The following is a 27,886-nucleotide window of genomic DNA, read 5'->3' as shown; positions in this document are numbered from 1 at the left end:
AACAGCCTCTCGCGATATCTTGTTGAAACAAGCCTGTCTCGGCGGGCCAATAAAGATCAGCGTTTTGTTTTTCCTGTCTTTCGCGATGAAAAGAGGACCTACCCTACGTGTAATCCTCGATTTCATCGTAGATATAAAAACGCGAAGGGCCAAATGTTTCGACGTAGAGATATTGGGGAGAAAAGTAAGGTTGTAAAAATAATAAAACGTTCGAAGAGTTTTCGAGATTGCGTGGATTTATGTAGGAAGAAATTTACATAATGCTAATAAGTCAATGAATCTTTTTTTGTTGTATTATAACACGATATATGAAGAATAAGAGGTGTACGTTATTAACAATAATGACACCTTCGATAGCTATAAGCTATGATTAATAACTACGTACAAGTTTGATATTGAAAATCTGATGTAATAAGAGTGGAAGTTTATGCAATGCAAATAAGTGGACGTATGCCATTTTAAAGCCGGGTATAAAAAATATGGGCGTACATTGATGGCCTTGATAGCGCTTGATAGCTTTATATTGATATATAATCAATAAATCTGATGCAATAAGGGTAAATTCTAGAGAATCTAGATAGTTTTAACACTCTTATAAATTCTAACATTGCATTATAATATTGTTTGCAATTATGATGCGCTAAAATGGAATGACAGGAATTTGGAGAGTCAAAAGGAATTTTTTTTACAACAGTCGTTCTGTATACGTAGATATTGATTAACACATGAATTCCAGGAATTATCGTTCCTTGAAGAAGAAAAAGAATGATCTCGAAGCGACGAATATTTTTATTTGCAGAAGAAGAGATGAACGAGCATTTCTGAGGGAGAGAAAAGGAAATCAAATCAATGAACGAATGTGTAGAAAAATACGTTTTAATGAAATAACAACGAACAGGATTGCCGTGGAATAAACAATTCTGTTAGCGCCGTTTCCGCTGTGCAATAACGCTAGCGCAGTGCAAAGCAACGCTTTGTTCCCTTGATAAAGCGGCAACCAGTTAAGTGAAAAAGGAAAGTATATGGAGGAGTAAATGGTGTCGCGTGAAAAGTGCCCTTGGACAACGGATTCGTAAAATGAAGTGTTCTGCAAGCTCCACTGGGAAGACAAGCAAATCTAATTTCAACTGCGATCATACGGGGAATCACGCCTGATGGAAGCTTTAAGACGCTACGCGCAGTTGGCGGAATTGCGGAAAGAACGTCAATTTTCTTCTACTGCGGACCCGGTGCGCTTCCGGAGCATGGACGAGGCTGGATTCCGGAAACGACAGGTGTGGGAGGAACACCGGGATCGCCAGGTAAGAAAGTGACGATCAATAGCCTCACAAACGTGCGCTCGCGTCCTTTGTACGGTTTCTCGTTACCAGTCGATTCGGATCTCAATCAGAGAGGAAATCTCTGGAATGTCTCTGATATCGGGATACCTGCGACAGAGAGAGAGAGAGAGAGAGAGAGAGAGCTGCGCGTTGAATCCGCTGGAAAGAGAAATTCCTTCCTTGATTTTATCATCGTTAATTACGAATATGTATTTAATTAATAGTAATATTTAACTAGCATTGCCTTAATAAATAGCGAGAAATAATTGCAACTTGCTTGACAGCGCGCAGAGATAATACGAGCTTCACGTAAATAACGTCGTCACTATCTCACGGCGATATACTATTTAACTTCAGAAACTCGCAAAAGGTGTACAGACAAAAGACACGAGTCTCGGCAATTTGCTTACATTCGTATTTATTCGCATCGCAGAAAGTCTCAGTCGTCCAAATGGAAAACCAGATTAAAGAAATTAAACTGGTTCCTTCTCGTCGGAGACGTTTTTCCCATCCCCTTTTGTTGCAAGCACGCCCCATCTTCTGTTTCTCGTTATTAAGCTTTTTTTTTTCTCCGCGGGCATTTGAGATGCGCGGAAAACCGTCGAGTGTCCGAAGAGGAACCTCGACGTCAATTGACCTCGTTGCACTTTTTTCTGTAACATATTGTACGATATATTTTTTTTTAACCCTTGGCATGTAGACGACCGGAAGAAATGTTGTTTTCCTTCGTTTCCATCTCGCGGAAAACTTCGTCTCGTTCTCTTTCTCTTTCCCTCCGTTTCTGATCTCCTGGAGGACAATGACCCTACGACGGTTGCATTAAACAAGCGAGTTATTTTCAACTCCAGAGGAGACTTCTCGTTACGAAAGCAGCGTTAAAGAAAATTTTATTACGTTCGATGGATCGAAGTTTCAAATTTTTTATAACGCGTACAAACACACACACACACGAGTAAGATTTTCCTGGTTGGAAGTATCGATTTCCGTTAACATTTAATGCGCGTTATATATCCTATCGCCGTTTGTTGCACCATTTTATGTAGTTACAAAGTGCATTCTCCTTATTCTGTTCTCCTCGTATCATTCCCTGCCTCAGTCTTCTTTTCTTTTCTTTAATTTCTGAAGATCTCTTTTTTTCGTAACAAAATCTTGATAGGAAGATCTCGCACTTTTTGAGAATTTGATTCTTGTCCTCGGTACGACGCGAAGGGTGCAAGTGCGCTCCTCTTATCGCATCTTCAATTTCCAGCGTTCTACCTTGGACAGTCGTTCCTGCAAATAAACTCGTTCGATCTAAATGAGTCGAGACGTAAAATAAATATCTTGAATTCGGTACTTTCGTTTTATGTTTTTTACAAGAAATATCGAAAATACTTAAAAATGCACATTATCCTCTTCAAACTAGAAATCAAGTAACCAACGCAATTGGTTTAAGCAAAATAGAGTTTTAATCGAATCTTTTGTTTATGAGATACTAATATACACATCAAATGCGTTGTTATTTTGTATAATAATTGTTATATATAATAAATAATGATTATTATGCATGTGTAATTTATTATATAATAATTCATCTGATACATTATTATATATTTACAATATTTACATGATAATCCAATCCCCTATCAATATTCCCGTAATGAAAAATACAACAGAGTACGTTTGGAAAATTAATCATCACAGTGAGTTTGGTCACGCCGGGTACTCGGAATCGTATTTACGATGATCGGCTTTTATAAATATTCATCGGCGCTGTACTTTTACAGGTCTAATTGTAGAATCAGATTCAATTTCTGCAGCTTTGGATATTCCGTCCGTGTTTAACGGCTCATACTGCGACCGTAACACGTCATTAACGAGGGAGCTTGTTTGATCATCGCGCACCAACAAATGTTTTCACCTTGGTACTCCCAATCAGGCTAATAGTGTTTCGTCGGTGGTGACGTAGAGCCTCCACCTAGAAATGCATCAGCCGCGCGGTTTGTGCGCAGTTGATGCAAGGCAGTCAGGGTGGTAGCCAATCTCATTACAGCTACCAATTGTTTTCGACTCGCATTGAGCTGCGGCAACATGCGTATCGCAGCTCTCAACATTTTGCCAATCCTACTGTTTCCTGCGAGAATGAAAAGAGCAAGGTTGCATCAGGTAGTTGAGTAGTTGGAAATTTACTATTCCAACTACGCATCAAAACGCGTTTCTCTATTCCTGGATTTTTTTTTTCATGACTCACGAGGATCAAATCAGGGACCGTTTGTGAAAAATATGCGACATTACTGATATATTAAACATTCAACTATATTTTTTATATATTTTATCCTACATATGTATATACAGTAGATCTCCATATAACACGGATTCGTATAACAGGACGGAAAATTTTTAATATCTGTCTGTTTTAAAGTACAATAAAAAATATTTTACCGTTACATTTATTTGACATTTTTTATAATAATTCTTTACTTCTTTTATAAATATGTGTTTCCATATGTATACCTACATAATCCAGACATGTATAATCTATATGACTTGTAAATATAACACGCTTCATATACATGGAACGCATTCTCCGTGTATGCAGGGGTCTACTGTATGTATATGTACATATATACATATATATATACACAAATACCAATAAATTTGTTTAAACACGTCAATTATGTTTGAAACGATTAATTATATAATAATTATTTAATTTACGTTAAGCTCTACACGTATCAGAATAATAACTGAATAGTTTTCAGCGCGAGACAATATACAAGCAATGTTACCAGTAGCATATTGAATCGAAGTGTGTTTGCTATAAGTTACCGACAAGAACTGAAAAATTTGATTCGAGATGGATCTTTGCTTATTAAAAAGAGCAGAATTTGGATATAACAGCCAATACCCAATAATATGCCTACTAATATCAAAAGTAGTGATTAATGCGATTTTTCGAAAGAAGAAGTCTATAGAGTTACTAAAAAATATGAATGCAGGGTAAGGGATTGTATATAGGACAAGATCCATTTAGATAGGGTTAAGTTCTTTTATTACTGTGTCAGAAGAGTCTCGGGAAGAAGTTCAGGACTTCTTTTTTTTTCTTAAGACAAAAGACAGATTGTAAGATAAAAGCTTTAAGGAATATTTTATTAGCCAATGTTTGTATTACAAAAACTATTGGAGAGAATGAAAAAGATTCTTAAAAGGTTTCAAGTATATTAGAAATTTTAAAATCCTAAGGTAACACAGTTGCGGTAGATAATATATACAGAAACGAAGAAGTTATATCCGCAATTTATCAAGAACCACTATTATGTTCATTTTGATTAATGTCCGTAATACTGTTAATGGTAGGTCCAGAAAAAGCACAAAGAAAGTAAATGTATTATTGACATTAATAATTATATTATAAAGTCAATACTTTATTCAATTCTTTTTGTTTAATTTCAATAGTATATCATTTAAGAAATGCGTTTTAGTAAGACTTACTGTTTAAATTTTTTCCATAATCAGTCATCTTTGTATATAGCTTCTTTCTACCTACTCTATTAATAAAAATGGACGTGGCCTGAAAGAAAAACGAGTTTCTCGAACTTTAAGTTTTTTTTTGTAATTACTGGATTGGTTTTTATTTTTGATTAGTCGTTATAACAATAATTAGGCTTGTTAAAAATTCTATTGAAATTTAATGCAATAACGTATGGTATAGTTTTTATATTTTAAACTTTAAGTTTTGATTGACAGTAATATGGACATTGTCAGTAATATGGTCTTTCCTAGAACTTCCGTGATGAGATATCGCATTGATGCGTGCGTAACTACATGTTACCGACAATTCGCGTTATTCTGCCGTCTTTCGCAACCTTCATTGATACGTTTGTTCAAGCTGTGCGCCGCGTCATGACGACAAAGTTGCGTGGAATTCACGCGCGAGCAGTCGATGCGGCACGCGTGGTCGGATTTTGCGTTCGGAACGTGCTGTTGACACGTTTGATAAGGACACTTTTCGCCTATTGAGAACGAATAAAGGCCCGCGCGCTACAGCTGGCGTTTATACGCCGCGGCGCCGGGCCGATAGATTCGAGCCCGTCATTTCTTTTTGTTCATGTCCCTCGCGCACTCGTTTACGTCAAAATAATGATGCAGTTGCATAACGCCCGATGCTTTGCGCGTACGAGCCTGTTCGCTCATGCGAATCGAGTTTTTCTTTCCGCGTGACGGAAAAAAGGCGTCGATATACTCGCATAGACTGTTTAATTGTTTAAATTTTACTATTCAATTACGTTTTACACATACGAAGAATCACAATTGCTCTCTCGAAAACATGAAATTAATGATAATTATTAAAAGTTACGAAAATTTAAATATAGGGTCAAATACCTAGTTCTCCATAATTCATAAACTATGATCAATGTGCTATGTCCCAAACGTGTCTAATACAGAATAATAACCGAGAAATTACTAACAATAAGACTAAATAACTAATATTTTATATACAATGAAACAGAATGAAATGAATTGAACACTATATTTACTGTAACTTGTCATTTTTGTTAGCATATAGTGCAAAAGAGATATATGAGCTTGTAAAAATAAATATTATTAAAAAAAGTCAACAATTTGAATAGTTATATGACTCTATTTCATATATATCTTTGAAATAATTGTCCGAATTTGAACAATTATCAAACAGTTATTGATTTTGAAAATTATTAAAAATTTCAATATACACTATTCAGTTTTAATACAATTTTAATTTCAAATTTTTACAGAAATTTCTAATGCAAGTTTTTTAAGTCACCAAGGGTGCTTACGAAGAAGGGCTCGGAGTTAGCTCGGGGTTAGATTTTGGTATAGCATATGTTACGTGAACTATACCAAAACCTAACCCCGAGCGCTTCTTCGTAAGCACCCCAAGAATAAATTCGATGTTAAAATTGACTAATATAATAAAACAATAATCCAATACGCATAGTATATTTAATATGGCTTAATATATAATCTTCCTACAAAACAGAACCAAATTTGAACACAAAAATTTTATTAATTTTGATTTTGATGTTTATAATTAAAAATTTATAATAATGTTTAATGTTATTAATGTTTATAATGATGTTTATAATTCTCTTTTGAAAATTAAAAGTTCTAAGAATCTATTTAATTTTGAAAAATTTTTAGTTCGTTATACATATAATAACTGCATGTCACATAGAATTATATATAGAATCACATTAAAATAGCTCTTCTTTTTACAAATTTAACTTCAAACTTCTTAAGATTATGTTATAAAGAACTTCTAAAACTGAAATTGTATTGATCATATAAGGATATTCATAAAGTATGAATATTCTTCTCTTTTAGATTTTTTTCTGTTTTCGTTAAACTGTGTAATTGTCATTTTCGTTAAACTGTAAATTCTCGCGCGAAAGTTCGATAACTCTTTAGTAGAGTTAAGAGTTGCGATGTTGAGAAGCGATGTTGATTATTAGCTTTGACATTATATTCTCCGTAAATTCTAAGAAACTGTTATCGCGATTATCTCTTTAGTTAACATATACCTTGCGACGTGCAATTGTGATAACTGAAATACATATATATATTACAGAGTCTACAATTTTAATAATAATCTGTTAATTTTTAAAACGCTTGCATCTATCTTTTTATTTTTCTCTTTGAAGTTTATTTATTTATTATCAATTTTGTTCTATTTATATGTAGTATTACAATGTAATTAATCGTTCTTTTGCGAAGCACATATATGTGTATATATATATATATAGCTTTTAACTGTATATTAATATACATATAGTTATGTGACACACTTAGAAGTTTGTTCAATTGTCCTACATTTTTCAAAAATAATTTATTAACGCATATAATATTTCTCTTTTGCTGCTGAATACTAATGAACGTTACATCAATCATTTCTAGCTGAATTAGACTTTGATTGTACAGATAAAGATTAAGAGGAAGAAACTAAACAGATAATTTAAATTGTTTAAATCAATTACAATTATTTAAATCAATGCCGTACGATCAAATTAGCGTTTTTTGGACGACTGAAATCGTTTTTTCTAGAGCAATCAGAAATGCCTACAGATTAGAGCATGTTCACGATGCAGCTGCGATCAATATAAATGAGAGAGAAAGAGAAAGAACAATTTATAAACAAGTACGGGAATAGGATGAATGCTATTAAATGCTCTTATAATAGCGAACGCGCTATCTCACGGACGAACTTTGAGACACATCACGAGTTAGTTTGCTGAGAGAAAGAGACATAGAGAGGGGGGAGGGAGAGAGGGAGAGAGAGAGAGAGAGAGAGAGATCGACAACACTTGCGAGAAACTGATATAATATCTTATGCGAGGACTTTGTTGTAGCAGACTTACGCGTACTTGCATGAAGATGCACGACTAAGAAGTACCTGCGATCTTCCATTGTATGTATGCGTGTGTGCGTTACATTTTTAGTTATTTACTACAAATTATGCAGATGGGAACTGATATATAATGCGCATCACAAAATCTACGTTAATGCGTTGCGTAGAAAACGTGTCAAAAACAGATCTCCTTCCCTAAAAATAAATAGTATTATTATTTGCTTATTATTACTGTGGTATTCGAGAGATTCTTTCATTCTCAATATTTTTTCTCAGTTGTAAACTAATGTTAATATTACTATGTTTATGTACAATTATTTTTGTCTCGCTATTTGTGTTACGAAAAGTTGTTTCGTCGTTCATGAAAAAGTTGAAGAGATTATTTTCAAATTGTTTTAAATATTTAAAACAATTATATATATATATATATATACAATAATTTTCATTTTTCTAAAAATGTTTATATTATAGGATTTACGGGTAAATAGGATTGTAAATATGCTCTTCAAAAATTATCGTTGTATTCAACAAACATAGCTACTTTATTTATTCAATAAATCTCTTTTGTAAACTTGTATCATGTGCAGTCTGTAAATAACACAGATTATATATTGCATTAGCGTAATATTGTTTCATAAGTCGTATCGTTTGCCGTTATTTCTGCTAATGGATTATCGTTTCGGATGCATTAACGGTAAACGGGCATCTGCACGGTTCGTTAAATACATTAATTCGAGTGGAAAGTGACGAGACGCAGTCGTCCCTATCAAGCTTGTTCTCGAAGCTAGCCGCCGTATCATTTCAACCAAACCGTTGAACTCCAGAAACTGCGAATTTGTTTCGCAAGTTCGTCCGTTCCCACACACCTCCGGATGTGCAGTCGAAGTTTTCCTCCACTTCCTTCCTGTTCCGATCGTGATCGACATGTTACTTTTAGCCATACTTCGTTGTTCCTTACAGCGCTGAGTGTATTTCTTTTCTTTTAAGAATAGTAAGATACTTATGGGATGAGTATCGAATAATTTCAACACAACAAATCGATATTTCTTTACTTCTCTGATACTTTTCTTGAGGATGTATATCGCTTGTGTCAAAATAAAGGGATAAAGCTGAAAATTACAGAGATTGTGCACTTATATATCCCAAAAACCTGTGTTAAATTTGCGATCGATTGTCTGACCCGTTTCTGAGATATTTGCTTTAAAATTTACAGAAATTATATATATATAGATATATAGGAATATAGAAAACGGGCTAACTAAGAACCAGGTGCGGTAAATAATGCGCAAAAGTTTTATTTTTATTTCTATTTTACATATCTTCCAGCCTTAGCTGTGCGCCGACTAAATTTGTCAGACTTGAAACACAGTTCCGGTTGGAGTAGTAAAATCCCCCTCCCCTCCTACACTTAATTAAATCGATTTGATTTAATTTTTAATGCTATATTCATCTAAATAACTGTAAAGAAATCATTGCAAAAAATAATATTTAGCTATGTGATTTATTTTGTTGAAGAATGGAACATTACTTAATAGCTCTTGATAATACATAATGTACATGTATCCTCGGAAAAATAAATTTTTTTACTGTTGAAAGTTTAAAGAAGCAAGCGTTTGATTCAATTCCACGCTCGGCATAACTCCTTAAAAGAAGATTGGTGGTCGTGACATTGAAATGCGTAATCTCTATCGCGGTAATATGCTATTTGTCAGTGTGTAAACATAAGCGAGGTTATTGACAGTATCTTATTTATCTAACAGTTCTCTCAGAGTTATTGAAGGGCGGCAGTGTGGTCTAGTGGTAGAGCGCCAGACTCGTAATCTGAGGAACTAGGTTCGAGTCCACTAGAGCCATGGAATGTTTTTCCGAAAGCTGCGCCCCTCCGTGCAAGATTCGGGCCCTTGTGCGGAGCAAACTCGGCTCCGTCTTTCGGACAGAGACGTTAAGCCGTTGGTCCAAAGGGTTACAGTGTGCGGTTTGATTGTTTTCTTCATATAAGTATTTGCAAATTCTTTGCGTATTTAACCCGTTGAGGTCACATGGGGTCCAGTGGACCCCAGGCCTTTTTTTCCCCCTTTTTTCTTAAAAGTATACTATTTTGAGAGTAAAACGCACAAAGTTTTTTTGCTCTATCTCAAAAAATTTTGATCAATATTTTTGTGAAAAAAGTAAAATTTCTCGAAAAAAAATTTTTTTCTCGCGTTTTTTCAACATAAAAAATTTTTTTAAAATTATTGGATTATCAAGAGGAAGTCATAAATTAATTCCAGTTCAAGGTTTGAGTCGATACATCAAAAAGAACGCAAATGGAAACTGTTGTGGGGTCCATTGGACCCCATGTGACCTCTACGTTACTTTTAGGAGGTGTGACCTCAACGGGTTAATGAATTTGTATTAAAATTATAATTATTTAAACTTAATTATGATAACATTTTCCTCCAATCTTTCCTCCGAACAAAAAGTTTTATTACCGATGGTATTTTTTGCTCAGGTGCTTCTCGCTTGAGAGTTATCCAAAGACAAGAGTTATCCAACTAAAGCCGAAACGTATGATTTATAACTTTGTATTGAATTATTAAATTGAATGTCACATAACTCATGCACAGCTAACCGCGTTTGACTCTCAAAGGCCACTTTTTTTGCTACTTGTTAATTTCAATATCGAGTCTTTAGTTAATTATCCATTTATTTAAAAAGAATTTAATTCTCGCAGACATCATTTCTTTTAAATTTCTAATTCGATATCAATATCGACAATGCATAATATTTTCATAAAATGCGAAACAGTTATTACCTATTCAAAATTTATTGTCGGTCGAATGAATATAGCAATACACACAACGATCAATTATTGTTTTATCGAAAAGTAGAAATACTAGTGAACTCTGAATAACATAAAACATTGTCAAATTGCTGTCATATTCTAAATTTAGCTGATCTAAAATCCAACCGTGTTCAGACTTTTACTTGAAGGTCTTTACAAAACCTAAAGGTCATGCTCTACTTTACTGCATAGTTCGGTCAACCATGATACTCCATTATCCAAGATAAGAAACTTATTGCCCTTAAGCATTTTCAACAATAGAATTGTTTCTAGAGAAGACCGCCAAGTTTTTAATCGAATTCACAACTTGTCTTTTGAAACGTGCAAGTTAAAATGAATTCTCCGTTTATGGCTGTTTTCGAATTTTATAGAAATTGATATAAATATATTTGTTTGACAAAATATTTCATAAAGAATTTATTATATTAGATAATATGTATTTGTGCGTGAATATTTATATATGTATAATGAAATTTTTTCTAATGATTACATTTGCGCGTATGCAACTTTTCACAGGCGTATATAATATTATGCGCAGTGTAAAATAATTGTGATTGATTTCATCGCAAAAATATTGACATTTTTCTTTCGTGTCTGATAAATAGGATCGAGGTAGATATATCTCGGTCTAACGTTCGTTCGTACGTTCCACAGGGAAATCACTTGTGAAATTGCATAACCAGCTTCTATCCTTTGATTTGCTATCATGCTCGAAGATTCGCGGATGGGACAAACCGCATCATGCGATTAATTACTTGGCTAAAAAAAGAATTATGATAGTCGCGATTAATATTCATGTATTCGTGACGCATTATCTTTAAACGTAGACAACACATTTTCGTGGAAAGAATCGCAGTTAGAATAATTATTATCGCAGGTAAGATTTAACCGATTAATTGCGCAACTGATATCTTTTAAATTCTCACGACATCGGTATCGGCAATTGTTCCAGCAACAATTAATCACGCAATAATATTTATATAATAACTGGATACCTATATGTATAATTAATACTGCTATTTATTAATCAATGACATCAGTTGTTTATATGTCTTTTAATCATCAATAAAGATTTGCAGCAACGTGCAAAAGGACGAAAGCTTGAGAGCCAAAGATAAAAAAGTAAAAATCCTTGCAAATCAATGTAAAAGTAATGAATCAGTATTCTAATTCATCATCACTCAACTAAGAATTAAGCTGGTATTATGCACAGCGATGGTAGCTCGAATTTCTGCCATCAAGGAATACCGCCAGTTCTTCAAAAGCTTTTTGAAACTTCTGAAATCCGACGTAATTCGATGGTAGCCAAGCTTGAAGAGCTTTCACGTTATCCACCGCGTCCTCACGAGTACATCACTATTTCCTTCTCTGTCTTTCTCTCTTCTCTTTTTTTCTCTCTCTCTCTCTCTGTAAGCGCAGATAACTACGTTCTGTTGACTTAACGTCACTGCCATTGTATTTATTCACCTACATGTACGAAAGCCGTCAGATAAATCTTTTATGTTGTACGTATACGTGCGCATCACACATTCCCAAATGTTCGCATAAATACTATCGTAGGAATGCACTTAAAAACTTCTATCTGTTGCACCATTTATTGCAAAACCCCCGCAAAATGAAAATTGTATTGGCGAACATATTTCGAAAAATATATGGTCCACAAAGGTTCTACAAAGTCTCTCATTCCATCATTTTTTTTCGAATGAAACGTAACGAAATATTGAAATTAAAAAAGCGAATTTCTGTAAACGTAATCTCTGTAAAAATAGATTCTCTTTGTTCGATTAATTGACGAGATTCTGCCTGGAATTATCTAACGTAATGTTTATCCAAGAACTCACCGTCTCATTAATGTTCTATCGATCGTCATACAATTTACCTGTATTATTTGTTACACATCGAATTCATTTGTTGAAGCTGATTAAATTTATGAAGAAAACATGATAGTTTTTATACAATAATGAACTTTCCTAGGCCCGTATTATGGAATTTTCGGAATGGATTTCGATCTGAATTATTCGGTTTTCCCTGAAAACACAATAGAAATCTAGAAATAACTAAACAGTTCCGATCGGAATCCATTCCGAAAAGTTTCATAATACGTGCCCTATATATAATTCAATACGTTTCCAAAATATTAATGTAAATACTTTATAGTCAATATTGCAGACTGGTTTCAATTTACACATATCACTTTATTATAAATACGAATATATGTCAATTTTATCGTTATTATGTTAATAAGTATATCATTATTTACACGTTTACATACATAAATAAAACCTGAATATTGTAAAATATATTTTATTTCACAAATATTAATTAAACAGTTTTTGAAAAATGTTATTAGATCGAATAAAAATATGTTTTAGTTCTTTAGTCAAACACATAAAACAAATAAAATTTATTCTCCGTATCATACGGATAGATATTATTTATACACATTTTTTATATGACTAAAGTATTTTTAAAAAATACTAATTTTTTTATTAAATTACTTCTTCTATGCGTCTGTATAAGACAAAGAAAAAACTTATTTAAACGCCGCTTATCATAATCCTGCGAAAAATTTTAATCCGTTTTATTAATTAATTAATTGGATGTAGTCGAGTGTTTATTTTTAATTAACGCGCCCTGCTTTCGGATTGTTGGTTCTCTGTGTTGAGCTTCAGTTATAGATAAGGTTCAGGGATACGGAGATTAAAGAGAGATCGGATAATATTATCATTATATCGTATTAAAATGACATGCGCAAATATCGGATGTCATCCGCAATAACGGAAATTTAAGTTCTAAAATACTTTATAGAATTACACAACTGCTGCGACTTACCTTTAACTTACTGTGACGTTCCAACGCCTGCGGAGGGATATCCTGCTATACCCGCGAATTGTCTTGACTCTTATGTTGCAGGCGCGGCATGAGACTTTATTCAATGAATTTCACGACTTTAATGTACTTTATAATCAATTTAATCGTACGAAAAGAACTAATATAAGAAATTAAAACTTCACTTATTTTAATAAATTACCTCGAATATCTAGATTTATAGTTCTCATGTTATATTTTGTATTGTGTTATATAATATATATCATATTTCCTTTCGGTATTTCAATTTATCTAGTGATCGATAGTCGCGACGTTCACGTGACGCTCATAAATTTTCCCGCTGTTCCTCCACTGTGATCTTTTTGTCAGTGATTCACGTTCTTCCTCACAAGTTGGCAGTGATCCTGAAACATATGTCCGGCAAATCTGGACTCATATTATCTGAGTACGTGATCCCATCCGCTGTTAGGACAGAGTCCTAAATGATAAAACTCGAGATACAGAATGCCGTCTATATTAAGCCGGGAGTTTTCCCCAAATCTCGTATTAATCTTTCTCTCCGTGTGTCGCGCAATTTCCGCCTTTTCATTGAAAATCCTGCGCGGATTAGAAACTATTTAAAATGAAATGTTTTCGTTCCATTCCACTGCAGCCTGGATGAAAACCCGAGAAGAAATTATCAAATTTACAAATAATTAACTTACAAATATCAGAGAAATTTGTAAATTCAGGACTTCATTATAATTCCATTGAAATAAAGTCCGCTTGAGATTGAATAACGAATAATTATTTTATTATCCGTTCACGTCAACGAGGATTAATTTAGGAAAATCCTTATATCTGCGACAGTTTATAATTGCGATATGTTTGTTGGAAATAATTCAACTAGAATTTGCTGAAGGACTTATAGATAAAAAAATTAATTTTTTTTTCGATTTTCGTTTCTTGAGTTATAAGTAGTTATACATTTTTTATTTGCATCTTTATTAGTCTTTATAGAAGGAATATTGTCATTAATATTAAAACTTTTACTAAAATTTTTTATCTTTAATCAAATTATTTAACAAAAAGGTTTTTAAAAATTAGCTTTTAATCTCCTTAAAGTACACAACTTAACTAGAAAATATTCTAAGTAACAATATAAATATACAAAGACGATTAGACTAAGTTCATAAATCAAATATCTTTATTACCTCCAATATGATAAAATGATTCTATAAATAATATAAATATAAGGAAATGAATGTGGAATGGTATGTAGAAGGAGCGCCGCGAAAATGTATATAAATCATATAACATTAGTACCGCGGAAAAGATTAAGGATCGAAACATTCGTGTTGTCATAAAGCGCACGAACTCGCAGTAGAAATCCCCTTCCGCCAGCGAGAGAGATTCGCCCACTCATTTTTCTTATTTTCTTTCGCGAGATACGCAGCCATAAATTTCGATTGGAGAACTCGCGGTGCACTTCGTGGTTCTCGTTTTAAAGAGGGCCGCAACGTGCGCGTGCTTTGCGCCCTCCGCTCGTAAATCCCAATCAGAACTGGCAATTTATGGAGCGAGTTACGTGCGCACGTCTCGAAATTCGCTGTCCAAATGCACGCAAATCCGATCATCCCTCCAACGACGAGTAATTGCGCGCGCGATTTGCTCTTCGATTTGGCGTTGCTCCCGCGCGTTTTTCTGCGCTGTGCCCTTTTTCTTTCAGCCGCTAACGACGATAACTCGAAACGGACGATACTTCTACCGGCTACACATTCGGAATAACCGCGATTCCTCGAACGGAATCCCGCAGAATGTAACTAACGATGCGCGAAATCCGATCTTTAAAAATTATGTTTTCAAAGATTCCCTTATTTGTATGTGCGCGAGGCACGTGCGTGTATGTTGCTCTGACAAAATTATAAAGAAAAGTATCTCGTTTGACATGACTTCGAATAAATCAAGTCGAAAACAGAAAATAGTATAGTTTTCCGGAATTCACGCTCGGTTGATCTAAAAACATTACATATAGGTATATACGTCGGGTTTTGCCGAACAGCGGTCGAGGGACTTTTAAAATCCTTGATTTCCAAGTTTTGTCTTGGCATATTTTACGACGCCGACGGAGTTCGGGCAGGGGAAATCGTTGTTGAATTTCAGTAAATGGACTTGTCGCCGATGTGCCCGCGGGAGAAATCCTCGCCATGGGGGAAAACGAAGTTTTCATTGAGCCCCCGACTGAACTGAAATACAGATTATACGTCAACATATCCGATAGGAAGAGTGCGATGGCTCTTAATCGGCTAAGAATCGGAAAACGATTTGTAATGAGGTTAAATCGTCCGGGAAGTAGAATCCTCGTTCGAGGCGTGTCCAGCATCAAGCGTCGGCGAACTTGATTCGGACGCGGAGGAGGAAAAAATTGTCGATCGTAGACGCGCTCGCGCTCGAACGCGCGGGCAACGGCGAAGATTGATGAATCTCAAGATGCAATTCAAGATTGAGACTTTTAGCAATCTTGGCTTCTTCCGGAGAGCTCTCGATTGAAAGAAAATCCGGTGATCCTGGAACGCATCCTGTACGTTCATGGGTGATATTGTTTTCAGGAAAATCTGATGTTTGTTCGTCTCTCATCCGCGCGCGTATACCGCACGGGAATACCAGACGATCCGATGAAAATTAAAACATAGAGAACAAACGTTCGAAATATTCGCTTCGTCGGTTAATTTCGGCCGCGCGGATATTAAATTTTTCGTCATGCATATTGTTGCTTTTGCGGCTAACTATTCATGACCGTGCATCGCCGAACTTTCTTCGATAGTCGATATTTTAATGCGCTCTGTTGGAACTGCCGCTCTGTTAGGCGCGACACCGTTGAAAAAAATATGAGAAACAGAAAGGGCGTTTATCGGTTTTCGACTTTGACTATTTACGGCGTCTACGCGCTGACGCCGGGATTGCCATTTGTCGTAAAAAAAAATTGCCGGCTGCAATGCGTGAAGAAATTACGTTAAAAATAATCGTGCACTGTCAATTATACGCAGCATCTTCGTGGAGGAAATTCTGAAGTAGTTGTTTATAAGTTATATTGAAATATCTAAAACATGAGAAGCCAATATGAGATACGAGATTTTAATGACATCTTGGAGTTGTGATAGACGTCTTGCTCTTTTTCTGAAACCACTAGAAGCTTTCCTCGAGCCTTAATTAGAAAACTTTTTTACGAAAATATCGAATAAATATATGCAAGACAGGATCCTAAACCCGTCCGTAATATTTACCGACTTTTTAAAAATATATACGCATATTTTTTTATTGGCTTTATGGATTTAAAAATCCTCCTTCAAAGTTAAAGTTGCACCTATATGCATTAAAGTATATGCTTTCCACGTCGGTCGATTTTACCAGAAAATTCTGATTTTGATGAAACTTTATACGCATGTAAATGTTTACCCCTTTAAAAAAAACTTTATCCTTTCCCTCACACGTGTGTAAAGTTTCATCAAAATCAGAATTTTTGATTTCGCGAGGTTTCCTTGTTAGCGTTATTCGAACAATGGAGTCAAACGTTGAAAATATTTTACTTGGGAAAGAAAACAATCACTCCTCCGGAGAAACATGAATTTATGACGTTTTACATGCGCGAAGGGACCGCGAAGTTTTCGAGAAATGAGAGGAAAGAACGTTTTTAAAGGCGATGAAGAGTACCAGCATTTTTCTTTGTTATATATCCTGTCTTCTCTTCTCGTGTCAAAGTGAGGTGAAGGAGAGAAGACGCGTCGAAAAGCAGCGCAAGCAGTGTATGTTCGTGGTAAATTTCTCTTCTCATTGTCAGTCGATTCTTGCGGAAAGAATGATTAAAAGCGAACTCTTCCTTCTGCAATTGTTGTAATGCGCTGTAAGCAAGACATACTTCATTAAGCTGTTTGTTGCTGTGAACATTATTATAGAAATTTTAATTAATATTTTTCAAAGCTTGCGCTCTTTTTACACGTGTTGATAAGAATCCTGCGACGTTAACTCTTTACATCTCTACTAGTTTTTTAACTTTACTAAAATTTAAAAGAATTCTTTATACTCCATTCTGAGAAGAGAATCATTTTCTCTGTCTCCGCAATAGTAAAGCAATTATTGTTTTTGTCGATGCGAAAAGTATGGTTGTGTTGCACGAATAGAAAATATCAAAGAGCAGGCGTGTAAACCTTCACTCAATTCATTGTTTTTTTTTCTTGGGCAATTCCAGGATGCAGGAGCGACAAGATTCCAGGTGCACAGGATAGAATGAATCCTCGCCGGGAGGACCCGCTGTTACGGCAGCATCGCAGCCGTTTGCTGCAATTGGCCGAGGCGACGAACATCAAGCCTGGCCGTGGCAGCGGGAAGAGACGTGGACAGAGGCATGGCTTCGGTCCCAGGTTAGTTAAAAAATTTCTGAACTTATGTAAAGAATTCATTACAAGTAAATGGATAAAGGGTTAAAAAGTTTATTTGGATAGAATAATTTATTAGGACTGCTTGAATCTTCTCTGAATATAATCTTTTATATATTTTTTTAATATAATTATTTCGCCATTATTGACAATTATAATTAGTAGACAAAAATTGACATTACGCGTGAATCGTTGCAGTAACGGTGGACCCAGCCGCGTGACGCTCCAGGATATCGTCAGGAGCGATCCTGGATATACGCCGAACATCGAGCACTTAGTGTTTCCGGAACGCAAGAGCAGCAATCCGAATTTGGTGGGCGTCGTCGATGGCTCGCCGCCAAGTAAATCCAAGTCAAATGCGACGAGCTCGGGAAGATCCAGACTCGCCGAGGTCTTCGCTCGGCATTACGCAAGAGGATCCTCGCAGGACTCGTCTGTTACGTCCAGAAAAAATCACGTGAATGTACGTAATCCCCGAGATACAATCGCGCGAATTGTAAAATTTCATCGATCCCACACATTGTCGTTTTTTATCGTTATTTAATCGCGTTATGGCCGGAGTAAACCGAAATCCTTTTTTTGTTGATCTCTATATATTTCGCGAAATCATTTGTCATGTGCTCCCGAACGTGTTTCGGTCGATTGCAATATTTTAAATAAATTGACAGACGTTCTAAAATCGGGCGGCACGTCAATGCGATATTGGGTCGTGTGAAATAATAAAAGTCAATAAAATGACACGCACGTTCGAGGTTCGAGTCATCGCGACAGATCGCTCGTACGGACGAGTTCTCCTCTTGGGCAGGACGAGAATAAAAATACTTTCTTCGACGCACGGCGGAGTTGCGCCAACCCGTCGGTCGTTCGTACGTGCTTCAACCGTATTTGGAAGTAGAGACCGCCGTACAGCTTCTCCTGCTCTTATGGTCACGCGAGTTTAGTCCGTGATCGACGTAATGGCGCCCTATAGCACGGCGGGCCCCCCTTTAGCGATTGACACAATTTCATAACGATCATGGCTGGGCGATAATGGTGCCCGTTAACGAGTCGTGGTTAATAAGGGAAACCAAAAGCGGTCGAAGAAAAGGAAACTTTGTTACTGCTATGACGTGATACGTTCGTCTCAGAGATTTCCGATTTAGAAATTTTTTCTCTCCCGAAGAATGCCTCGGAAATTGAGAACAATGTGTTATAAAATCATGGGAATATTAATCATCATTTAATAACAATCTCTGCAATCTGTCTGCATACAAGAGAGGAATACTTAAATCTTGCCGCGATAATTATTCTAAGACTACACACACATATCTCTCGGATCCAGGCGGAATTTGTTATGTATTACTCTAAATGCATGTTAAAAATAAATTTTCTTCCCAGAAAAGTGCTAAATAGCATAGAATATGATTGTGAAATCAAAATTCAAGTCTGCTTGGCTAAATCGCAAAACATAAACAAGGGCAAATCCCAAGAATGAATTGGAATTTTCGTCTGATCTCACAGATCCGTAGATGTGTAATTCTCAGATTCAGTCGCGTCCCACGGATTTTCTGTCTGCCCACGAAGAGTGGCCTTGGATTTCGGTTACAGAGCACGTCGCTGGATAGTGGGAGCGCGATAGGTCATCAGCCGGGGTCCGGCGGGCCCACGGTGGTGACGCGGAATGCCGGGCGCCGCTGGCTCTCGCAGAACTCGCAATCCTCCAGACAGCACTCGGCCGAGGATGGGATACGTGGGGGCAATGTGGGCGTCGGAGGGCCCGTTTCGACCTTGTCCTCGAGTCAGGCCCCCGGTCAAGCCGCGCCTCCCGCCCTGCCGCCGCGCAGAGTCAGTCCGGCCGCGGATACGAGCGAGATCACCAACGCGGGTCCTATCTCGCGTGTCGACAGGTAATATCGCGTCTATCGCTTTTTTATTTAAACTACTCGCCGCCATCGGAGAGTAGTCCTGGCGTGTCCTAAATGTTCCGTGAACTCCACAACTAGTGGTATCGCGCGCTGCTTTTGGCACGATAGTTTCTGAAACAGTAAAGACGGCAAATTGAAAAATTTAGAAAGGTTGATTGCGAATTTGGAAAGATTATGTGAATGCATGGTTACCGCGCGCAGTGGAAATCGTACGTGTCGTACGGAACGTCGACGTGGTGAAACACCTTCGTCGCTGAAGAAGACATCCAACTCGGATCTCGCGAAGTTAGCGTGACTGTCGTATGGGAATGACGGAGACACTCGCACGAACGTTATCTTGTTCGTGCGCTTGTCCTTTCCGCCTAGATTCCCTTTAGATGCTGCTGGTGTTTACATACGATGTAAGTTTCATGAAGCCCAACGGACCATCGCGAGGACTACTCTCATGCTACTTCTTCCTGCACTCGGATACTCGCCCGAGAGTGACCTGGTTACACGAGAGAATGTAAAATTCATCGGTCAAATACCAAATCTAGAGTGACGTCGGCCGTTCTCAAGGCCGATTGTCTGTCTATTAATCTGTGACTCCCTGGACAACTGGAGTTTTTCAGGAATATCCCGCTAAACATTTGATATTAAAAGTACAAATTTTTATACGAGAAGATACAAGATGCAGAAAAGATTTGTCTTTTTCATGCGAGACGTTTCCATCATTACTCGTAAATAAATCTAGCGACAGCAATCGCTGTATTATCGTGCGATCGATTTTAACAGATAAAAAGTAAAGATGGATAAAAACGTGTGACACACGAGAAATATTTCGCAGCGTTCAATGTGGTTATATATTGACGCAAACGTACGCGGCAATATGGATTAAAAGAGAGGGTGATCACTCCATCTCACCGTTTTCTTACTCGGACCAAAAGATCGCTCTATTTAAAGAGCGGTTCTATTTAAGACATCGCACTATCAAAGGAAACGAACGACTCTTCGTGCCATGTCGGTTAAAAGGTAAATATGATTAATCGGGGACAGATATTCCCGTCCCCAATTGATTTGTTCCGCGCGTTTCGTCAACTCCATATGTGGAGCGATATCGACGACAGGTTATTCGCAGCAAGTATCCGAAATACGCTTTGTCACCTAGTTTCACTGTTCCTATCTTTAGCCCGAATTAATTAATAGTTCCATAAATCACACGCCTCGGATGTCGAGCTGCTCATATAAATTCTCAACGAATCGTATTTGTCTGAAAAGAATCATCGACAACTCTTTTCAGCGTTCCGTCAAATGAAGTTCAGGACCCTCGTAAAATCGCGATGACTCTCTCGACTAGAAGCTTTTGAGGCGCTTTCAGGCGGTTAATTTCGCGTTTGCCCGGTGGATCAAAATTGCGTCTAATACAGCGGCATCGGGACTTTGACTCGAAAGCCCTTCGAGGAGAATTTCATTTTCGCAAACGTCTTTTTGCGATCTCTTTGATCACGCGCTAATCACGGCAGGCGGCAAAGACGATTGAATCTCCGATGGGCGACTTTGAACCTCCTCTAGTCTAGACCATGTGAAAATATCGATCATATCTACTCTCAGTTTATTCGCTTTCCAGAGGAATTCGTACAGCGAGACCGAAGCTCGCGCGCACATGTCTTTCTTATTAATTCAACTCGTGTGGAAATAATTTCATCTTGTCGTACGTAAAAATTTTCTTCGCGCGACGAAAGGTACGGAAAAAGAAGATCTGAACCGCGAGGTACGAAGATAAGAAACACAGCCGGGGATGCATTTGTCCGCGAAATTTGAGAGATTTGCATCTACTCTTGAGAAAGACCACCTAGGTATCTGGTTTTCATACATTTACTGCGGATTTTTAACCGGCATACAAGTTCACGCGATGCACAACCTGGATGCACCTTCGCTCAGTCTCCTCTTCTACCTTTCTCCTTTTCTTTTTTTTGTGTATCACTGTATAAATATTTATGGCTGCAACATCAAGCATGATATAAATATCGTCGAATGAGAAAGAGAAGCGAGAAAAATACCACGCGTGAGAAAGATGCGGATGCGCGGGAACGTGTACAAGCAAAAACGACTGCATCTATCTTACTTGAAGACGTCGGCGGAAACGCGAGGCTTCCAACTGTGCCGACTGTCGCGTAAAATCCCCGGAGATGCTAAAGTGCACCGCGAGTCGATTTCCTTTTCCAACGAAGTAAAGCAAAATTCTGGATTCGATGATAGCAAATCAAAAAGAGGTCGAACAACCGTGCGAAGAAAGAACTTTTTATAGTTTCAGCTTGCTCGATCTCGATGCTGAGGCACGCGAAGAGAAAAGATCGCGCAGTTTTATAAAATTTGTTGAATTAAGATCGGATGCGCGTTAACATAAAATCAATTAAATAAATTATATAATATTTGAGGAGCTACAATAAGCGAAAAAGAACTGCGATTGTTTTTCCTTTATAAGTAATTGAATAAGATGAAAAAAGTCAAACAAATTTCTATACTTCCGAATATCATTGTTTTATTTTATATATTTTTATTTTATATATATATTTTTTATTATTAAATCTCTTTAAAAATTTTATATTCGACAAGCTCTGTCTCGTCGATACTAATCGACAGCAATCACATCAATCGCATGAACCACACAAACGTCAAATAAATCTTATTTGAAGAGTAAACATTTATATATGTGGCGTAAGAATTATTACTCTTGGCACCACACACAGAACCGTTCTCGAAAAGAGGCAAATTTCGGTTGCAGAGGTCCAAACGTGTCGATCCTCCATCTCCGAAACGCTTCGGCGGACCCTTGGGAGGTCGGCTCTCAAGGCTCCTCGTACAGCGTCGGCAGCAACAAGAGTCAGACAGCGAGCGGCAGAGGGAAATCCGGCGGGAACGCGCGTGGATCCTACAGCCGCGGTAGTTCGATACCATCCCTAAAACGTCACGATACATCTACGTCGGCCACGCCGACGTCAAGCCTCAAGCAGCATCGCCAAGACAGCCACGGTCAGGTGAGGAAATCGCGGAAACGTCAGAAACATTCCGCCCGCGCCAGTTCATCCGCGAGCTTGGAAGTAGGGGGTCAAATTTATGCGGAAGTTCGCGAAAAAAAAAACGATTCTATGGATCGCCGCAGTAAATGTTAATTTAAGTTAAATGAGTTTCTGCCGAGTACCGCTTTAACAAGAGAATCATTTAAATCACGGTTAGCGTGATTAATATTTGCGGAAACGGCTCTATATGATTTATTCTATAATATAATACAATCAACTTTTGTTCTAAATATTATGGAGAAGACTATAATGGGAAGTAATGTACATGGGTGCACGTTCTAACTTTTTAACTTTATAAACATAAATTAATGTTATTCTTTTTTTCCGGAGTTAAATTGTCGCATTATCCAAATTTATCACAGTAGAGTGTTGTTCAAATACAAATCAACGTGATGAAGTGTACGTGACGCTATGAGATTTGGTACGACACTTAGGATGTCTATTAGCGACGAGAATTCTCCCCTGTGCAGGTCTCCAGTTCCCGTCGGCGCGATGCCGTAAACTCCTTCCTGTCGGGCAATAGCGGCACTTCCGGCGAGCTGTTTATCAGCGGTAACTGCAGCCGCGAACTCTCGCCCGTGCGATGGTGCGATCGCGAGGTCGACGGCGTTTACCTGGGCCGCTCCGGCTGGGTACAAGTGCAGCAGCGGTCACTCGACGAGAATCGCCGTGCGAACTACGAGAGCAACCTGGTGACCGCGACCACCGGCACTCTACCGTTGTCGCGACGGACGGCGGTCAAGTTGGCGGACTATCATTGCAACAGCGAGCCGGGCAAGTGTCCGCAGGATTTTACCAGAGGATTGGACTCGCAGCGACCCGACTTTCTCGCGCTGCACAGCCAGGATTACGATTCCATCACTACCAGCGCCTGCACGTCGCCGCACAGCATCCCGGAGTCCTTCTCCCCGCCGTCGATTACGCCGATTATATCGCCGCCGCCAGCGTTCCAGGACGCCGTCGCCGGCAGAAAATCTTCCTCCTCCAGACATTCGTCTTCTGCTGCCGTGCGTAGCAATTACGGCGGCAAGGCCCCTTTTCTACCGCGATCGAATGCCATTGTCGATAGCGACATCATTAGTCCGCCACCGTCGCCGCCACCTCACCAGGTCAACTGGAGCTCTCTACCGTCCGCGTCCAGGAAGAATTCCGGCTTGGCGTCCTCCAGATCGAAGAGACAGAACGCCAGCCAGCAGCAGCAGCAGTATCGCATGGCACAGGCCAAGTCCCTGGAAGATCAATCGTCCTCCAGAAGGTCGCAATTCGCGCAGAGATATATCGAATCATCCAGCTCGTCGTCGTCGTCGATGGGATTCAGGAGCCTCGACAGTTGCGTCACAAAGCCCATTATGCCTAGTCTGGCGGAGAACACGGATTCTTCGGTAGAGGGGTAAGTAAAATCTATATGATAAACGATTCTGTTATCCAACTTGATTTTATTAATAATTAAGAATAATCACGTTTAATCTTGATTATAAATATTTAAATTTATAATTAACATTGATTGCAGCAGAGTTAAATAAACAAGAACATTTACATTCTCTCTATTAATCATCGTATTGTATTCTATTATTCTATTAATCTATTAATTTGTATTCTATATGAATTATAAGTATAATAATATAAATTAATATAACATAAAACGTTAACGTTAACAAAATTTAAAAAAAAAACTTAAAAAAAAAATACAGTGTATTCAAAATATCGATTTTTCGATACTAGATATGAAGATGGCGACGAGGATGATAATCCTAGTTCATCCTTAAATCTCAGTCTGGTGTCGTCATCGGCTCTTGCGTTGAATTCGTCCACAGAATCGATACGTGCCAACGGCGAACGAATATCGCCCAACAGGCAAGGGTATGCATATAAACTTATGCTTATGAAAACTTATGCTTATGAAATTCTTACAAAAATAGAAATTTAACGTAGAAGACAGTCAAAATTGTAAATATTTCCTCTATCGATTTTTAAATTCGTACAATGCGCGAATATTTGAGGCCATTACTTTCACATATTTCCACTCTTGTTTAATTAATATTTTATACATTAAAAGAAAAAGTTAATTTAATATTTTACCACAAAGTGTTTCGCGATGTTATGTGAAAATGAAATGCCAAAGTGTTATGTCTAGGAGAATCCATAGAAACCAACAGGGGCTTAGAAGGTCACCTGGATCCTCCGAGTCGGGAAAACAGATGTTCAATTCGCCCTCCTCGTCGTCTTCCTCGTCTAGCAGCGAGGGACGACAAGGGCGGTCACCCACGCCTAATCCATTCAGACGCGGCAATCCCACGCGACAGCATCAGAGCGCCAGGGTCAATCAGGAAACGCCCGATTGTCATGAATCTCGAGTTAGAAGATCCAGGAGCCTCCAATTGCCGGAGAAAAGGTCACCAGGAACGACGGGTCCGCAGAGAGATCATTCCCGAGAGTCGAATGAAGCACACAGAGTCGTTGTTAAGATTGTGAATGATCGGGGTAGCGACAGGTCCAAGCGCCATGTTCTTCAAAACAGTGAGTACCATGGATATCTTACGTTTTAACTTTCGCTGTTGCATATGTGTATCGAATAATTACAATTCACGGAGAATAAATGTACGCAAGCGTACCTTTTATAAACCTCGTGTTCTCGATAAAGAGATAATTATTATATGCAGGAAATTCTTTAAATCTTTATGATAAATTATTTTTATTCTTATATTTATTTTTAAAAAATGTATTTATATCTATTTTTCACACATTTCACAAAAAGATCAACAATACAAAGTTTTGTAAAACATAAAAAATGTAAAAAGAACAGAAAATTTATGAAATATTTTAAAAATGCATTAAAAGATTAACGATTAGAAATCAAATGTTTATTACATAAAGTCTGGCAATCTAACCGAACGCAAAAAAATATCTTTGAAAAAAAAAAATCGATTATCATGTCGGCGAATCGATCAAATCAATCTCACCCCCGTATTCGATTATTTTCCCCAAATTCTTTAGGAAAAGCTCAGTCCACAGATGACACCATAAATGAGAATCTTTTCCGCGAAACGGAGATGGTGACCGAATACCTGTATGGCACGCGTAGTCGCGTTGTGCCGAGAAATTTGTTGTCAAGCCGCTATGAGAACCGTCGCGATGAAAGCCAAGAGCAGAGACGAGGGAATTCCAACACATATGACGTCTACATCATCTCCTCCAAGCAGCAGCAGCAATCGAAAACATCGAATTCTTCGCAGTCCCAACAACAGCAGCAGCAGCAGCAGTCGCAGCAACAACAGCAACAATCAAGGCGGCCGCGAATGCTGCAGAGAGGCGCTACGACACCAAATACGAACGCACCGTCCGCCAATCAAGACTTTTCCATCAGCCCAGACACAAAGCTGCGCTGCAACAGCAGCACATGCGACTTTTGGCCCCACTGCTCACAAAGGGAAACCTTGTACTCGCCGAATCAGGCACCACCGCCCGTTTTTATGAAGCTGTCACAGAGCTATCCGGCGCATCAGAGGCTCTCCACCGACGCTGGCAGCCATCGTGGAAGTGCCAGCTCCTCGCCGGCCTCCCTCGAGCGGATGGATGATCGGGAGCTTCGCGAAAGAGACAACACAAGGAAGAGCAGAAGCAGCCAGCAGGGCAAGTATCAAGAGAGACCCAAGAGCGTGCTCAAACAGGGCAATAGATGGTCGCCGTTGGAGGGAACCAACGGGAATGGTCCGTAATAGTTCGATTAACAAAAAATTTATCCCACCCTGAATTCTTACAATCATAGAAGCGGATTCTTATTTTAAATTGACAGATATTATGTCTTATTTTTTTAAGAAAAGTATTTTTTTTTTAAGAAAAGTTTTTATTTTAATGTCTAATAAGTGGAATAATTTATATTACATCTATATTAACATTTTCTATAAAGCAGGCTCCGGAGCAGAGAAAAGAGATCAGATGCACCACCGAGTGTACCGGAAGCCCGACTTCCCGGGCTCCTTCGAAGGCGCTGACAGCAAGGATAGGAGGGTGTCGCCCATCCAAGGGATGAATGTCGTCAATAGATCGCCTAGTGGCGGTCCGATCGTCTCCTCGTCGACGAACACCTCGTCGTCCTCGAGCAGCGATATCTGGATCACCACGTCGGATCGCACGGTGACGAAGAGCCCGCGGAACGCAAAGAGCTCCGGTGCGTCCACGCCGATGGAGGATGCTGTGATCGGTTCGCTCAAGACGTTGATAGAGCCACCGAAGGACGGCACGCTCTCCAGGCCTGGCAGCGCGCCCACCCGAGGTGAAGACTCGCATACAGGCGACATCGTCCTGGATCCTCATCAGCGATCCTTATCGCTGCCCAAGTCCTTCTTGGCGCACAACACGGCGGACGGGTAAGTACCTGCAGTAAAATTCTTTTCCTCGACTATACGACTCATCCGCGGCGATAGATAAAGCGGGATCTCGATTCCGGGATGGGAATGTCGCCCGTAGCCAGCCTTCTCGTCCCATTTGAACGAAACGACGGAGGCAATTTCGAGGCGGACGGCCTCGCAGATTCACGAATGGATTCGCCTTAAATACAATGCGCGTCCGCGGCCGCGCTCGTTTAAATCCTGCGGTTAAGTTTACTGGGTTGCCGGGCCACCGTGCCGCGCACCCGTTCGATTGCTCCCGGTAGTCCCGGTAATTGGCTCTCGATCGAAACCCCGTCGGGTATTCCATTATACGTGCTCTGCATACGCGAGTCGCGTCAGGACGGCCTATCGAACTCGATGCATCCTTGGGATTAGATTTAAGCCTCCAATACGAATGTTACGGCCGGCGTGCCCCGCACGCTTATTAGCAAGCTTCCCTGAAATCGATATTAAAGTATTCTAAGTTATTACGGGGTACACATTGGCGCGCGACTTAAAAAAAAATCCAATTGCAAATCCGCTTTTAACGAAGCACGCTTTTAACATTTCGATTTTTAGAGAGGCGCTATAAAAGTTCTCATAATTATTACTTCTACAATAATCCGATAAAGTACGAGAAGTACTGATCGTTATAGGTACATATCGGATTTTATATATGTCATCCTTTAAAATACAATTTCCTTCAAATCAGGTTTTGAAATGGAAATAGAAATGAGTACAGTTTAAACACGTACGTATATTCGTAGATTAATATTTTTACAGCATTGAAATTCCATCGGCAAAT

General features: G+C 38.4%; 1 protein-coding gene across 1 annotated transcript; it reads left to right on the top strand.

The window, feature by feature from the left end:
• Positions 1-1,090: 1,090 nt before the first annotated feature.
• On the top strand, positions 1,091-27,078 carry LOC112465849 (putative uncharacterized protein DDB_G0271606; the record flags this gene model as incomplete). The annotated part of the gene is made up of 10 exons (XM_025033602.1): positions 1,091-1,301; positions 17,562-17,733; positions 17,947-18,211; positions 19,336-19,634; positions 22,417-22,669; positions 23,182-24,101; positions 24,434-24,571; positions 24,846-25,228; positions 25,706-26,419; positions 26,622-27,078. Coding segments are annotated over exons 2-10 (3,563 nt in total), but the record flags the coding sequence as incomplete, so codon positions are not given.
• Positions 27,079-27,886: the final 808 nt, after the last annotated feature.

Source organism: Temnothorax curvispinosus, unplaced genomic scaffold, assembly GCF_003070985.1.
Source record: "Temnothorax curvispinosus isolate PA1 unplaced genomic scaffold, ASM307098v1 QBEX01015559.1, whole genome shotgun sequence".
Lineage (NCBI taxonomy): Eukaryota > Metazoa > Arthropoda > Insecta > Hymenoptera > Formicidae > Temnothorax > Temnothorax curvispinosus.
The sequence above is the reverse complement of the archived record's forward strand: the minus strand, read 5'-3'. Positions and strand labels throughout refer to the sequence as shown.